The following is a 17,091-nucleotide window of genomic DNA, read 5'->3' on the forward strand; positions in this document are numbered from 1 at the left end:
CTGTCATGACTACCCATCTGATATGGGTACACCAGGTACAAACACTACAATCATGTGTCTATGTCATAGTGATTTCATATCAAGATAAACAATGCATGACCTTACAGGTGAGGGCCCAGTTAGAATTTTCCCCAAAATGGCTGCCCACGTGGGAAAATTTGAAACCATTATTATTATTATTATTATTATTTACATTACTGTTGCTTTGTTTTATACAAGTTGTTCAAAGTTTCACCCAGAGACCTCAAGTAACAGCAAGCTGGATGTTTCACTGTGGTCATTATTTATGATTAGCTATGATACAGAGTATGTGAAATTATTATTATTATTATTATTATCTAAGACGGCAAGCTGGCAGGATCGTTAGCATGCTGGATGAAATGCTTAGTGGTGTTTCGCCCATTGCTATGTTCTGCCAAGATCGACTTTGCCTTTCATCCTTTCAGGGTCAATAAATTAAGTACCATTGAAACACTGGGGGTCAGTGAAATCGACTTATCCCCTCCCCCAAAATTGCTACTCTTGTGGCAAAATTTGAAACCATTATTATTATTATTTTTATTGTTATTATTATTATTGTTATCATCATCATCATCATTATTATCATTTTAAAAAATTTTTATTGTTATTATTATTATTATTATTATTATTATTTCTTCAGAATAAAAAAAGAACTTCAATGATATTTGGCCATTTAAATGTCTTGAAATCAACACCTGAAGAAAACACTGGGTTGGTTTTGATCATCAGTCTTGTTGGTTCCAGTCTTCGGAGTCTACAGGTATCAGTCAATGTCAATTACATTCCTATTATAGTTACTATTGCCATAGAACAGGTGACAGATTTCATGTGAGTTGTCTCTATCAAATAATTTTGGCTCTTACATAACCCTTTCCTCTGTCAAATGCTTATTAACCCTTTCGTTACTGTATTTCTTTTGAGATGCTCTGTGTTTCTTTCAATTACTTTAAATATAACAAAGAATTTAGTAAAGTAGCTTAGTTATAATTAAGCTGGTGTTAAGCACATAAATTGTGACTAAGGTTTGGTGGAAGATATTAATACAAAACTTATGAAAACAAGACATTTGTAATCAGAGCCAGAGCCAGTTTCAGCCGGGTTGGGAATGAAAGGGTTAATTCACTTTATTTTGAATTAATCACGTATTATCTTGTAGCTTTGAGATGTTGAAGATGTGACTGTTTATTTTTAGAATAGGATTGTAGGGTAGGTGTGAGAGGCCGATTCTGTCCAGTTACAAAACACACACAGTTAGAATATTTAACTGGATATGGCCAGTCTAAATACTGAAAGGGTTATGGTCAGTTTATTTCATTTATACTGACAGCATGCTTTGGAATGGCATAAACATCTGATATATATGTGTATATATATATATATATATATATATATATATATATATATATATATATATATATATACCACACATATATATACCCATATATATCAGACTGTTTATGCCATTCCAAAGCATATATATATATATAGAGAGAGAGAGATACATACATACATACATACATCACACACATACATAAATTTGTGTGCCTCTGAAAACAGGAACGAGTGTTCTTCTTTTTATGCTTACAGGTGTTAGTCGATTCCCGGTAATTTGATTTCAATTTCTAATTAAAACCATTTTACTTGATTTACATCAATGTTTCCTTGAAGAGAGAAGCATTACCTCTCTTGCTCTTTCTCTGATTCTGAATCCCCCACCGCCAATCCTTTTGTCTCTATCTCATGTGCACATACACATGCACTCACATATACTCATATAGAAAATGTCTTGCCAAGTTAATAAAATGCTAGCATGGAAAGCGGACGTTAAACGATGATGATAACAATGCAGCAGTTCATATTGCTGTTGTCCACTTTTCTATAAATAGGTACCACATACAACTCGTAGCCTCGTTGCACAGAAGTCGTGTATGAAGAACGCAAGTGTTAAATGTCTCACAGTGCTAAGACCAAGTTCTCCTACAAATCTCTGAAAAAGCAAGTAGTAGACTACTGCTGTACAGTAATCAGAGCTGATTAATGTCTTAGGTTCAACGTAGTCATATCTAGACTTTGGTACTGATTATGATCCCTGTGTGCATGTGTACATGTATGAGATAACTGATATGCAACAGTCCATTCCAAAGATATTCACTATTTTTATAATATAATAATGAAATTATTGTATACAGTACTCAGGTGCACCACAACTTGTCAAAAGTGCGTATAATGTATATGCAGTAATGTACAAATGTCTGGAAAGTGAACAGTGTATGAGTCAGATACATGCTTGCGTGTGTATGGAGGGGAGAAAATCAGGTGTAGTGTTGGCGAATCTCAGTAAGCATGGAAGTTTTGAAGGATGCAATGCTCCGACAACTAACAACTGATGTCGGCAGTTTGTTCCATGCTTCATCAACTCTTAGCGTGAAAAATGTTTCCGAAAGTCATGGGAGCTGTGCTGTTTTCTGACTTTGTAAACATGTCCACGGGTGTTAGACAGTGGAGTTTGAAAAGGTGCTCAGTTATTGTTTGTAAGATGGCTAATAATTTTTGGGGTGTCTGCCAGTCAGCTGCCAGACGTCGGAGTTTCAATGTGTCCATGCCCAGGAATTAAGGCGTTCAGAATATGGCAAATGCCTGATGGAGGGTATTCTCTTGGTATTTGGTGGATATCTTGGTAATTGAGAGGCTCTCATGACACAAAAATGTATTCTGACACTTTATATATCATCTTCTCATCATGACCTGCAAAAAAAAATGTAGCAGACGAATCTTTCGGATGACACTAACTGCTATCCAAGATTTATTTTGTCTTATTAATGTCTTTTACAGTTTGCCAGTTCCAAATCAACTGCTCTTGAATTGCTCCTTGAAATATCTCAACATGTCACTGCAGAAATCATTCTAGATCGACTTTTACCTTTAATGGTAAGAAATTTTGTTTTCAGCAGAAACTTCTCTCCTCTTCCATATCACATTCCTTGTAACTCGCCTTTCAACGCTCCCTTGTTTTTACTATTTAGTTAGAGAAGGAAGGGCCATCCCATGAATATCCATTATTCTCTCGGGGCTTTGTAGGTTGATGGGAGGAAGGGTGGAAGTTACAGTCAAACCAGGAACCTGATTCAAATGCCTGTCAAATCAGTGGACTCTGATGAATTCTGCTTAAGGTACCTAAGAACCAGGTGATAGACTGGGTATTGCTTAATTGGGTTTTGATTATATTAGACTGAGTATTGCTTAAGTCTTCTACCAAAACCACCTCAGAATGCTAAATGCTAAATGCTGGAATATATACTGAAATACATCTTGTTCAATGTTCCGACATGTCTGCCAGTTATTTTCCTGGACAGGGACTATATTTTATTGACCCCACCAAAAATATAAAAGGTAAAGCTGGCCTCAGTAGAGTCAAAGCACAAAAATCCAAAGCAAGTAATTCAAAGTATTGTCCCATATTCTAACATTTCACTGCATACTAAACTTTATGTTCTAAGTTCAAATTATGCAAAAATTAACTTTGCTTTCCTTTTTTTTGGGCTCAATAAAATCAAGTACCAGTCAAGTACTGGAGTTAATAAAATCAACAATGCCCCTCCCCTTTATGTAAAAAATTAAATATTCACCCATTTTGGAGACTTTTATATTTTATTGTTGTATTTGCATGTGCAGTTCAATTGTTTGTATTTTGAAAAGTGACAATATTATATAGAAATTCATTACTTTTGTCTGTTTTTTTTTTTTATTGTAAAATACGATTTAAAACATCTGTACCACTTAAAAATTGACTGAAATTTTTCATTAATTTTCTTCTTTTCCTAATCCAGCTTTGTTTAGCTGAAGATCCATTTCCACGAGTGCGAGCTGATACTCTGAGAACTATTGTAAAATGTTTGTCCAATCTCAAGTCAGTTCCAAAAAGGTTTGTAAATCAACATATTTATCTTTAAGAATCATCTGTTTCATTGTATTCATTGTCACTGCTACAATGTGTTTTAAGTAAACTGAAGCATTTGAGGTATGATTCTTTTGTTGGTGTTTTGTACTATTATAGATCCCTTATTTAAAGTATTGTACAACTTTGTTGTCCACCTTAAGGAATATCTGGAATTTTACACTCATCTCTGTTTACTACCCATGTTAATTAACTCTTTCACGACTATATTTTTGTTTCTTTATTACCCACAAGGGGCTAAACATAGAGGGGACAGACAAACGGATTAAGTCGATTATATCGACCCCCAGTGCCTAAACTGGTACTTAATTTATCAACACCGAAAGGATGAAAGGCAAAGTCGACCTTGGTGGAATTTGAACTCAGAACGTAACGGCAGACAAAATACCTATTTCTTTACCACCCACTAGGGGCTAAACATAGAGGGGACAAACAAGGACAGACAAATGGATTGAGTCGATTATATCGACCCCAGTGCGTAACTGGTACTTAACTTATCGACACCGAAAGAATGAAAGGCAAAGTTGACCTCGACGGAATTTGAACTCAGAACGTAACGGCAGACGAAATACCTATTTCTTTACTACCCACAAGGGGCTAAACATAGAGTGGACAAACAAGAACAGACAAACAGATTAAGTCCATTATATCGACCCCAGTGTGTAACTGGTACTTAATTTATCGACCCCAAAAAGATGAAAGGCAAAGTCGACCTCAGCGGAATTTGAACTCAGAACGTAACGGCAGACGAAATACAGCTACGCCTTTCACCCGGCGTGCTAACGCTTCTGCCAGCTCGCCGCCTTTCACGACTATATTTTTGTTGAAACACACTGCCTTTGTTTCAATTCATTTTGAAAACAACTGTCATTATTAATCTTGTATTTGTAACATTAATTAGCATAAAATTTTGGTAGAAGGTTTTGGATCACTTTAAAACAGGAAGTTTGTATCAAAGAACCAAGAATGGTGGATTGGTATCAAAAGTGTTATCTTCTTGAGCTAACAAACAGGTCCCTTCATATCAGCTGAACCCACTAGAATTAGCAGCCAAATATCCCTCTATCGTCTTAAAAAAAACGTAAGAACACATTAGATAACGTATTCTTAGTTACATTAGGAAAATAGTAAGATAATGCGCCTGTGGGCATATAGCGTAGTGGTTAAGAGCGCAGGCTACTAACCCCAAGATTCCGAGTTCGATTCCAAGCAGTGACCTGAATAATAATAATAATAATAATAATAATAATAATAACATTGAAAAATACCTTAGGAATGAGAACCCAGGTTCGAAATTTCCCCAAGACACCTGATGAAGGCTGGAGGGTATAATCAGCTGAAACATGTTAACAACAAACAAGATGAGGACAGTTATCCGTCAAATATAAATAATAAAAGATAATCATGTTTAGACTTTCTTGAACCATTTAAATCACAAGTGTGCCCAGTCAGGGTTTACTCATGACAAACCAACAACAGCAAACCATACCATCTTTTGGTCATTGGCAGAATCCACAAATTGTCGTCAACCCTTTAGCATTCAGATTATTCAGTCAAATGTGCTAATTTGAATTAATCATTGTTTTTAATTAAACATTCAAAAGCACCATCCGATTGCGGCCGTTGCCAGCCTCGCCTGGCCTCCGTGCCGGTGGCACGTAAAATGCACCATCCGATTGTGGCCGTTTGCCAGCCTTGTCTGGCACCTGTGCCAGTGGCACATAGAAAGCACCCACTACACTCTCAGAGTGGTTGGCATTAGGAAGGGCATCCAGCCATAGAAACATTGCCAAATCAGACTGGGCCTGGCGCAGCCTTCTGGCTTCCCAGACCCCAGTTGAACTGTCCAACCCATGCTAGCATGGAAAGCGGACGCTAAACGATGATGATGATGATGATGATTCATTACCTTGTAGCTTTGAGATTTCAATGATGTGATTATTTATTTTTAGAATGACATTGTAGGTTAAGTGTGAGAAGCTAGTTATGACCAGTTTGAGCATAAAATAGAATATTTGGACTGTATATAGCTGATTTAAACACTAAAGAGTTGATTCAACATCCTGTCGGTGTGCCCTTTTTTGTAAATGTGATTTCAGAATGATTTGCCTATAATTTATACCTGGTTAAATTTCCATGGCAAAAATTCCCTTGGCTGGAATAATCCAAGCTGTTTGTTGGTTTCTGTATGATAAGGACACTTTTCTTTCTTTTTTTTTTTTTTTCTTCTTTAAATAACCTGCTTCCAATAAATTTCTGGCCTTTTGCCTATATTAGAAACAATTATTTTCCTTTGATAAAAAAATATGCAAAAAAGTGACATCTCAGATAGATGCAGACATGGTTGCGTGGTAAGAAGTTTGCTTCCCAACCACATGGTTTCAGGTTCAGTACCACTGTGTGATACTTTTGGCAAGTGCCTTCTATATTCCTAGGCCAGCCAAAGCTTTGTGAGCAGATTTGGTAGATGGAAACTGAAAGAAGCCCATTACATACATGTGGTGTGTATATATATATATATATATATATATATATATATATATGTTATGGTGTGTGGTGTCTATGTATGTGCATCTTTGTGTCTGTGTTTGTCCCCCATTACTTCCTGATGACAGGGGTTAGTTTGTCAACCACCCCCGTAACTTAGTGGGTTGACACAAAGGGACTGCTGTAATAGATACCTGGCTTAAGGAAAAAAATAAATCCTGGGGTCAATTTGTTCAACTGGACCCTAGCAGCAGTCTAATGACTGAAACAAATAAAATGTAAAAGACAAAAGATAAATGAAATTCATTAACTCTCTAATTAATGAGTTAAATTTTGTAGCTATAACCTGTAATTGACTTGCTAACGACGTCTAAAAGTAGTAATATGTTTACTGTTCTTTTTGGTGAAACATTCACAAAAATAAATTAACAAAGATAAAGTTTTCAAATCTGTTAATACTATTTCTTGCCTTGTCTTCTTTTGTTTCAGCGATGCGAATATATTTCCCGAATATATATTTCCATATCTAGTAAGTATTCTGACATTTTAATTTACTCCTATCAGTTAAATAAAATAGATTTTGAGGATATGCTCAATGTTAATTGAGAAGGCATGTGACCTAATGGTTAAGCAACTCGGCTTTCAATCATAAGGTCATATGTTCAATTCCTTGTGTAAAGCACTTCATTTTACATACCACCCCTCCATTCAGCTGACATAAATGTGTATTAAGACTGATAGACAGCCTCAAGATGAGTCAGTGATATGGTTAATACATTTGGGCATGACTGCATTCAGCTACTTTACCCTATTTTTGCAATATTTTCTCTCATCATCATCATCGTTTAACGTCCGCTTTTCATGCTAGCATGGGTTGGACGATTTTGACTGAGGACTGGCGAACCAGACAGCCGCACCAGGCTCCAGTCTTGATCTGCCAGAGTTTCTACAGCTGGATGCCCTTCCTAACATCAACCACTCCGAGAGTGTAGTGGGTGCTTTTTACATGCCACCGGCACAGGGCGAGTCAGGAGGTACTGACAATGACCTCGCTCGAATCTTTTTACACATGCCACCGGCACAGGTGCCAGTAAGGCGACGTTGGTAACGATCACGCTCGAATGTTGCCCTTTTGCGTACCACCGGCATGGAGCCAGTTGGCTGCTCTGGCAACGATCACGCTCTGATGGTGCTCTTGGCACCCTACTAGCACAGGCACAAGTGCCAGTAAGGTGATGCTGGTAACGAGCAATAATTGTTTCACTGTACTGTCTATTGACAGTAAACTGACTATATATTTACTTGCATTTCAACTCTAGAACCTGTATATATTTTCTCATCATATTAAGATGTAGTTTACAAGCAATTTTATAGAGAGACATGTTTATATGTGCATGTGTGTTTGTGTTTAAATATGTAAGGAAGTTAGTTTGTATTAAATAGATTATCAGCAAAGTTTTTCTTTTGTTATACAACAAAATTTTGTAAACTGCTATGATTTATAAGCAGGAGTAAATTTAAAAGAGTGATTATATGTGTGTGTGTGTACATATGTATGCATCTATCTATCTACTTACATACCTACCTGTCTGTTTGTCTATCTACACACACACAACACATAAAATCTTCCTTATCACTTTTACAATCTTCTTTCCATACTGGTGTCAGTTAAACACGATCCCACAGTTCAAGTCTTCTCTTATTTGGAGATACTGCTCATCTAGACAAATCAGAAGACCACATCTTGCTGCTGTTTCATTTTTGTCCTGGTTTCTATAGCTGGATATCCTTGCTAATGACTACCACTTTATAGACTGTATTGGATGCAATTTACCTTGGCACCAACATTAAAGAGATTACCATGTCCTTGGCAAGGCCAAAAAATCATCTTGATTCTGCATTCACCAACCACTTTACAGAATGCCCTTGACAGATTTATTGTGAAATTAGCAATTGTGGGATTGCTTCCAAAGATTAGAGAGTCCCCCCCCACACACACACATGTCAAGTCATTTTTACCATGCTACTGTTACAACCTAACCCTGTATTGCATGTTTCATTGTCAGTTGGTTGGCAACTAAAATGTCTCATTCTCTCACCCTGTTTAGAGGGTGTGTTAAGTGTGTTGCTACTTATATGGGTTAAAAAGGAAGCATTCCAAAACGGAAGAGCTACTTTCCGGAAAACCTATGGTCAACAAAACATAGAAATGAGGCAGGAACCACCAAGTTATCTACCTGTTAAAACTTGATGGGGATGCTGGGGTTGGAGGAATCGGGGGAATGGCTGGCAAGGGCAAAGGGAGTGCAATGGTATGGGCATATGTTGAGGAGGGATGAGGAGCATGTTCTGAGGAGGGTGATTGTGTTTGAGGTAAATGGACTGTGAAAGCAAGGTAGACCGAGGAAAATGTCAAGGGGACAGATGGAGGAGATTGGAAGGGTTGGCTTGAAAAGGGAGGATGCCCAAAACCAGGCGAAATGGTGTGAGGGCAGATTCTATGGCATTGAGATAGATTTGGCCACCCCCATTAACACAGACAAAACCCAGATTTAAAACTGTGGATGGATGGATGTGTGTATGTATGATGTATGTATGTGTAAACCTACTGCAGTTGATATAATCCACTATACTCTTTCTTTTAAATTGTTCTTGTCTTCAAAATTGTTACTACATGAAAAAATGCAGTGTAAGTGTATTCAAAGATGCAGTATTCAGCATGCAAGAATACAAATATATAATAAGGTTTAACAATTTAGCTTAAAAATTTGTCATTTTAGAACATGAAAATATCAACCAGACATTGTATGTCATCATCATCATATGTCCGTTTTCCATGCTAGCATGAGTTGGACAGTTCAACTGGGGTCTGGGAAGCCAGAAGGCTGCGCCAGGCCCAGTCTGATCTGGCAATGTTTCTAAGGCTGGATGCCCTTCCTAACACCAACCACTCCGTGAGTGTAGTGGGTGCTTTTTACGTGCCACCTGCACAGGTGCCAGACGAGGCTGGCAAACAGCCACGATCGGATGGTGCTTTTTACGTGCCACCGGCACGGAGGCCAGTCGGGGCGGCGCTGGCAACGGCCACATTCAGATGGTTCTCTTACGTGCCACCGGCACTGGTATCACAGCTACAATTTCCATTGATGTTGATCGATTTCGATTTTGATTTTGATTTTGATTTGGTATGTATTTATTTAAAATCATTGTTTGATATCAATTTCTTTCAGTCACCTCTAACACAAGATACAGTTACTCTTGTTCGTGCTGCTTATGCTGAAAATATTGCACAACTTGCTGAGATTGCTTTAAGGTCAGTTTATTTGTTTGTAATTTTATGTATAGGAAATATGGAGGTTCCCTTCCCTCACCCACTCCTATTGCTCTATTTTTTTTTTTTTTACTTATATATGTATCGTTTGTCTGTCTGACTATCTATTTTACCTACATATCTATTTAACTGCCATCATTGTTTAAGATCCCCTTTTCGATACTTTCATCAGTCAGACATTGTGTGTGTGTGTTTACATAGGAGTGGCTGTGTGGTAAGTAGCTTGCTTACTGACCACATGGTCCCAGGTTCAGTCCCACTGCGTGGCACCTTGGGCAAGTGTCTTCTACTATAGCCTCGGGCCGACCAAAGCCTTGTGAGTGGATTTGGTAGACGGAAACTGAAAGAAGCCCGTCGTATATATAGCGGTTCGGCAAAAGAGACCGATAGAATAAGTACTAGGCTTACAAAGAATAAGCTCTGGGGTCGATTTACTCGACTATAAAGGCGGTGCTCCAGCATGGCCACAGTCAAATGACTGAAACAAGTAAAAGAATAAAAGAAATACATACACACATCATCATCGTTTTGCATGTTTTTATGTGTTTGCATGAGTAGGATGTTTCTTTTCCAGCTCAGCTTCTCACCATTTTTGGTCCTTTTTCATCTCTTCTATGCAGTTCTTTTAAGCCCCTGAGATCAACCCTCATGAACTTTTTCCTATAATTTCCTGCTTCTTCCCTTTCTAAAGGTTCCTTCTGTTTTGCTCACTTCGCACTTCTTTACCCACCTTCCATCCTCCACACACGTCACCTGTCTGTACCAGATCTTGCTTCTTCCCTCTTGTATACTGCATCTGATTCCTCTTATAAGAAATTAATTTCTCAGCTCATTTGTATCCTATTATTTAACCCTTTAGTGTTCAGATTATTCTATGAAACATAATGCTTATTAATTCCCATTGATTTGAATTAATCATGCATTTTCTCATATCTTCAAGATCTTGATGGTGTAATTACTTAATGTAGAATAACATTGTAGGGTAGGTGTGAGGGCCTGGATCTGGTCAGTCTGAGCATAAAACAGATTAAATATTTTGGCCGGATATGGCCGGTTTAAATACTAAAGGGTTAAGTGCAGTAAAATTACACATCAATCAGTGAATTCCGAAGATGATACATGACTGAGGGCAAAAGATCTGTTATACTTTCTAGAATCATCTTATTATTTCCAAATGTACTGACATAAAGAATCAATCAGATGAATGAAACCATGGTTCTTATTTTTTAATTGCCTTTTATCTGACATGAATTAACATAATGTTACACAATTTCATTGAAAAATTGTATCAAATAGTTTTATGCTGTTGCACCACAACATAAACACACACTGTGTATATGTATACACACACATACACATATTCATACATACATTATATGTATTTGTGTGCATAATATAATGTTAAATCAAATTTTATATTGCAGAGTTTTGGATATGATACATCTGAATGTTTCAGATGATTCTGACCCAGATGGCACTCGTTATCAAGTAAGTGATTTACTTATTTAATTACTTTATCCCTATCAGCGCTTCAAGACAAAGGACAGGTCTACAGCTATTTGATTCTTGTCAGTAGATGAGAAACAAAATATTAATTCACTATCATAAGAATTTCATACACATAAGGATTAACTTGCTGAAAGCAGTGTCTACAATTAAGCTAGATATGTTTAATAGACACCAATGATATTCTGCACACCGAGGATGTCAAGAAAAAAAAAAGATTAGGAGTTTAAAAGGAAGAAGATTAAAGCAGTCCTCTTTTCTTAGTCTCTACCACTCAGACTGTTTAGTCATGTTGCTTGATTTTCCAGGTTTTCTTCACTGAGGATCCTGCTGGGTTGATGGCTCATGTTGGTCAACCACATGTCACATAGCCACAGCAGATGAGGAGGTATCTCATGGAGATAACTGACTGGGATTCTGCTCAACGGATCAGCAGGGAGGTCCCAGAAATATACTAACAAATAGTGAATTCAGCAACACACTGCAATGGCACATTCTCCCCCCACCCACTTGTACACTTTTGAAAAGAAAATGCCTAACAGTATTTAGTTATGATCATCTACACTTTGCTTCAATTCTGGTGAGAGTCAACTTTGCTTTCCATTCTTCAAAAGGGATTTGAGAAATAACAATAAATATGCAAGTTTCCATAAAAATGTGGAAAAACCTTCTGTAGACACAAAATAATATAACAAAAATGAAAACGTAACAGCTTAATTTCTCTCGGCAGCGAGCTGGCTGAATTGTTAGCACCTGTGGCAAAATAACTAGAGAGCATTTTGTCCATCTTTACCCGCTGAGGTTGACTTTGCCTTTCATCTTTTTCAGGCTCAATAAAGTAAGTACCATTCAAGCATTGGGGGTCGATGTAATCGACTTAACCCTTCCCCCAAAACTTCCTGGCCTTGTGCCAAAATCTGAAACCAATTTCTCTCACATCCAGATGTAGTTATTACATCATCATCATCATCATCATTATCATCATCATCGTTTAACGTCCGTTTTCCATGCTAGCATGGGTTAGATGGTTTGACCGGGGTCTGGGAAGCCAGGAGGCTGCACAAGGCTCCAGTCTGATCTGGCAGTGTTTCTACATCTGGATGCCCTTCCTAATGCCAACCACTCCGTGAGTGTTGTGGGTGCAAGCATTCTGATAATTCCCTTGCTCTAATCAGTACATGCTTTAAGTCATCAAAAGATGCCACAATCATCTCTTATCTACTAATGATCTCCCATGGTGTCCTCACACAACATCATTAACATTTAATGTCTGTCTTCTTTGCTGACATGGGTTGGCTGATTTGACAGGATCCAATGAATGTGTGGATTGCATCATGGACCACTGTTTGCTCTGACATGGTTTCTACAATGCATGCCTTCTCTAATGTTAAATACTTTACAGAGTGTACTGGGTGCTTTTGTTTTTCATGGCAACAGCTGTAGTGAGGTCACCACATAACTTGCAAGACAAAAATAAAAGCTCTCTCAACTACATGGGGTTGTCATAGAGAGGGAGTTGGCTTTATACCAGGTGTTCAGAAGTTAATGTATGATACAGGGACAGAAACAGGTGTCTTATGGTACAAGTGATACATGGTTGTTTGCATTATATAAAGGTGGGTGGCAGCAGCTAGAAAGAGAGATAAAGATGGTATCGAGGAGATATCAGGATGCACCCTCACACCTGTAATAAATATTCTCATGACTGCATCCCAGAGCAGTGTTAAGTCCTGATCTGTAGTTGAGACTTTACAAAGCCCAAGTAAAGCCTATATTGAACTGCTACTTCTATATCTGGAACAATCATCATCATCATCGTTTAACATCTCCTTTCCATGCTAGTATGGGTTGGACGATTTTGACTGAGGGCTGGCGAACCTGATGGCTGCCCAGGCTCCAATCTTGATTTGGCAGAGTTTCTACAGCTGGATGCCCTTTCTAACACCAACCACTCCGAGGGTGTAGTGGGTGCCTTTTACATGCCACCGGCACGGGGGCCTATCAGGCGGTACTGGCAACGACCTCGCTCAAAAGATTTTACACATGCCACCAGCACAGGTGCCAGTAAGGCGATGTTGGTAACGATCACGCTAGGCGATACATACAGGTACCATATTTTATCCTAAAAAGAGTTACTTCTTTGAGTAACCTACTCAGCTTCTTATGCCTCTTGTACGATGGTCTTTGGTCCACTGAACTAACTCTACCTAAATCCATTTTGTGCACTCAATACTCCACCTCTTTAATAAAGGTGATATACAGATAGTTTCACTGTCTCTGGTGTAATGAGGTACAGCAGCTGAGAAGCAAATAATTTTATTCAGCTAAAACATTGAACTTCAGTATGATCTAGCTTAAAAGATATGTATCCATCCATATTTGAGCAAACTACTGTCCACCAATCTTCAACTAAGATATCCCATAATGCATCTGAACCAGAAGTAGCACTTCATATCAGCCTCACCACACAAGTTTAGGTTTTATAAGGTAGAAACATTTTTTTTATGAATTAGTAAAGGAAGGATTGCATTCATGTTCCCCTGTTTTAGGTCTCTGAGACATATGGAAGAAAGGGAGGTGACTAAAAACCTGATCTAAATACTTACAAGATAGACTAAATAGTTCCAAGAACCAGATAGTGGTAGCAGTGTTTTGGCTAAACTGGGTGATATATGTTCACCTAAAGAGTAGGTGTCTTGGTGTCAGATTATGAAGATGTTACAATCAAGAAGTGTAAACCAAGATCTCCAGAGGTGCAATATCACCTTGGAAAATGCAGAAGGGCTGGTAAGGGGGCCCACCAGCAGTGGAGTGCACTGGTTGACCTGGTCATCTCTGAGATCACTAACCTGGGATGAACCCAGCCTCATCAAGCAAGAGCATGAAGCAATCAAGCAAGCAGTGTCGACCATCTCAAACAATCATATACATTTTTACTTGTTTCAGTCATTTGACTGTGGCCATGCTGGAGCACCGCCTTTAATCGAGCAAATCGACCCCAGGACTTATTCTTTGTAAGCCTAGTACTTATTCTATTGGTCTTTTTTGCCGAGCCGCTAAGTTACGGGGACGTAAACACACCAGCATCGGTTGTCAAGCAATGTTGGGGGGACAAACATATATACACACAAACATATATATACACATATATACAACAGGCTTCTTTCAGTTTCTGTCTACCAAATCCACTCACAAGGCTTTGGTTGACCCGAGGCTATAGTAGAAGACACTTGCCCAAGGTGCCATACAGTGGGATTGAACCTGGAACCATGTGGTTCGTAAGCAAGCTACTTACTACACAGTCACACCTCTGCCTATATATAAAATATTTCACTATCTTTATTTTATGAATTTAGATCCTGCCTCCATGAACTTTGTTTTCTTTCTGTTGGGCTTGGATAAAAATTATTACCAGTCAAGCACTGACTGAAATCATTCTAACCAACCGTTTCCTTACTCCAAATTTATGACCATGTTCCTGTATTAGAAACTCCTTACTTGTACTTGTGGTGACATTCACCCTGGGTGGGTTGAGTCAGCTTCTTCTACCATCAAAGAAGTTTCGTGGGAATATGTGGATTTCACAAGCGGTCCCCAACAATCCTGCATGTAGAGACATCCTATTTGCCACAGATTGTCCGCGGACGCAGGGACAGAACAACCGAGGAGCCGCTGGTTGCCGAAACAGACACTCCGAGGATTTTCACCAGAGCCCCGTCTGCCGGGTTGTGGCCCTAATACCACTCAGTGTCAGACCAATCCGTTTTGGGTGGCCCTACCAGGAACCGAAGTTTCCGACGGCATAGCTCTGACACTACCCGTTGCCAGTGTCTCCACCACGATGAGGAGGGGGTGGACTTTGGGGACACAAACTATAGAAACTATAGTTATTAAAAGAACACTGTCTCTTCTAGACACTTTTGCATTGCTTTGTATTCAGTCAGCTATTCTTATTTTCTCTAAGTTCTATACTTTATGATTCCTTTGTCTAATTTCTATAGGTCAGCTATGATGCAGAACTACAAACGCTTCAAGAAATTATCCAGCAGAAAGTTGTTATGTTGTTATGTGACCAGGATAATATTGTGAAACAGACACTGTTGGAAAATGGTTTTACTCGTCTCTGTGTTTTCTTTGGTCGCCAAAAGGGTAAATATAAAATATCCTTCCATAAGTACTGACAAGAGGTAAAATAACAGTTCTTAATATTATGCTAGGTACATCCATGGATAATCTGGTGTTCATTTTAACTCCACTACTTGGCCTTCAATTGCCATTAATGGACTCAAACTGTTACAAGCATTCTGGTCTGATCTCTGGTGTGACAATAACTTCCTTCTTTCCTCTCTCATTATGGAACTTCTGAAAACAGACCATGAGTAGCACTGCCATTCCCCTGTTAACTAAACCATTAATAAAAATCTACCATATTTGACTGCTTTTAGCTCTTTAGATGCCAACTGATCGGAGACCGCTTTGAGTTCTGTGATAAAAAATTTTTTTGTCTTAAAGTCATCTAAATTAAAACCAGGCATCAACAATTAATTTAATGTTGATTTTCCAGACAGCAGCTTATTAATGACAAAATTATTTTACTAATTTATTCATTGTTTTCAAAATCATTTGAAATAGACTATAATGTTGACCTCTAGTTTTGGCAAACTCTTTCAGGATCAACCACTTGCTAGTAACCTAGACCCTATCCTTGTATTTGTAAAATGCCAGGTGATTTTCTGGAACATTTTTTTGGAAAAGAAGTTGTTCTTGTAAGCTGTCATATATGTTAATTTAATCACAAATTTTAACCCTTTGAGGGGAAAAAAGTTTACTGATGCTGCTTCTACACTAAAGAAGATGGGATCTTCATTTACAAGCTACAAAAAGAATAAAAGTATTTTAAATAAAATGTATAGTAGGGTATTAAGAGCACCATCCGAGTGTGATCATTGCCAGAGTGGCTATCTGGCCTCCATGCTGGTGGTGTGTAAAAGACACCATTCGAGCGTGATCGTTACCAGCATCACCTAACTGGCACCTGTGCCGGAGGCATGTGTAAAAGATTCGAGTGAGGTCGTTGCCAGTACCGCTTGACTGGCCCCCGTGCTGGTGGCATGTAAAAGCACCCAGTACACTCTCGGAGTGGTTGGCGTTAGGAAGGGCATCCAGCTGTAGAAACTCTGCCAGATCAAGATTGAAGCCTAGCACAGCCATCTGGTTCGCCAGCCCTCAGTCATACGTCCAACCCATGCTAAAATGGAAAGCGGATGTTAACCGATGATGATGTTGTATAACTATGATTTTAGGTTTTTTTCTATGCTGGCAAAAGTTGGACAAGTTACCACAGTCTGCATTATATTGCACACATAGTAACATAAAACTAACTCTCTTTTTGGTGCCGTATGTGTCTTACAATCGAATGCTTTTTAATGCACCATTAACACCATAATGGTTTTTGTTGTTTCCATGCCTGTTCTTCCATAGGATCTTTTCGGTTTGAACGGCAGTTTTTAACATAATTTCTAGGTAACTAAAAAATTTTTAACTTCATATACTGGTAGAATGTGTTTATAAAACATCTTTTTCTTTTGGCTTTATTGAGAAAATTCTATAGTTTGTAAGATATTTGTTTTTTTTCTTTAATTTTGCAATTTCAACCAATCACTGATGTCTATTGAGGTAAAAAAAACATTATGTGCCATATGAATATGTCCCTCGTTTAAGAAACAGATTGGGTTTATTTACATTTGTGAAGAAAAAAAGATACCCTTTCCCCACCCCTAACCCTAACTCT

At 38.3% G+C, this 17,091-nt stretch overlaps 1 protein-coding gene across 1 annotated transcript in view; it reads left to right on the forward strand.

The window, feature by feature from the left end:
• Window positions 1–17,091, forward strand: part of LOC115222484 (phosphoinositide 3-kinase regulatory subunit 4) — a 95,468-nt gene that overhangs the window by 33,440 nt on the left and 44,937 nt on the right. Inside the window, exons 11-17 of the mRNA XM_029792714.2 lie at window positions 662–781; window positions 2,854–2,949; window positions 3,849–3,943; window positions 6,953–6,992; window positions 9,694–9,776; window positions 11,219–11,282; window positions 15,302–15,449. Coding sequence (XP_029648574.1) covers window positions 662–781; window positions 2,854–2,949; window positions 3,849–3,943; window positions 6,953–6,992; window positions 9,694–9,776; window positions 11,219–11,282; window positions 15,302–15,449 — 646 coding nt within the window. The remainder of the gene's footprint in view (window positions 1–661; window positions 782–2,853; window positions 2,950–3,848; window positions 3,944–6,952; window positions 6,993–9,693; window positions 9,777–11,218; window positions 11,283–15,301; window positions 15,450–17,091) is intronic.

This window comes from Octopus sinensis, linkage group LG20, assembly GCF_006345805.1.
Source record: "Octopus sinensis linkage group LG20, ASM634580v1, whole genome shotgun sequence".
NCBI lineage: Eukaryota > Metazoa > Mollusca > Cephalopoda > Octopoda > Octopodidae > Octopus > Octopus sinensis.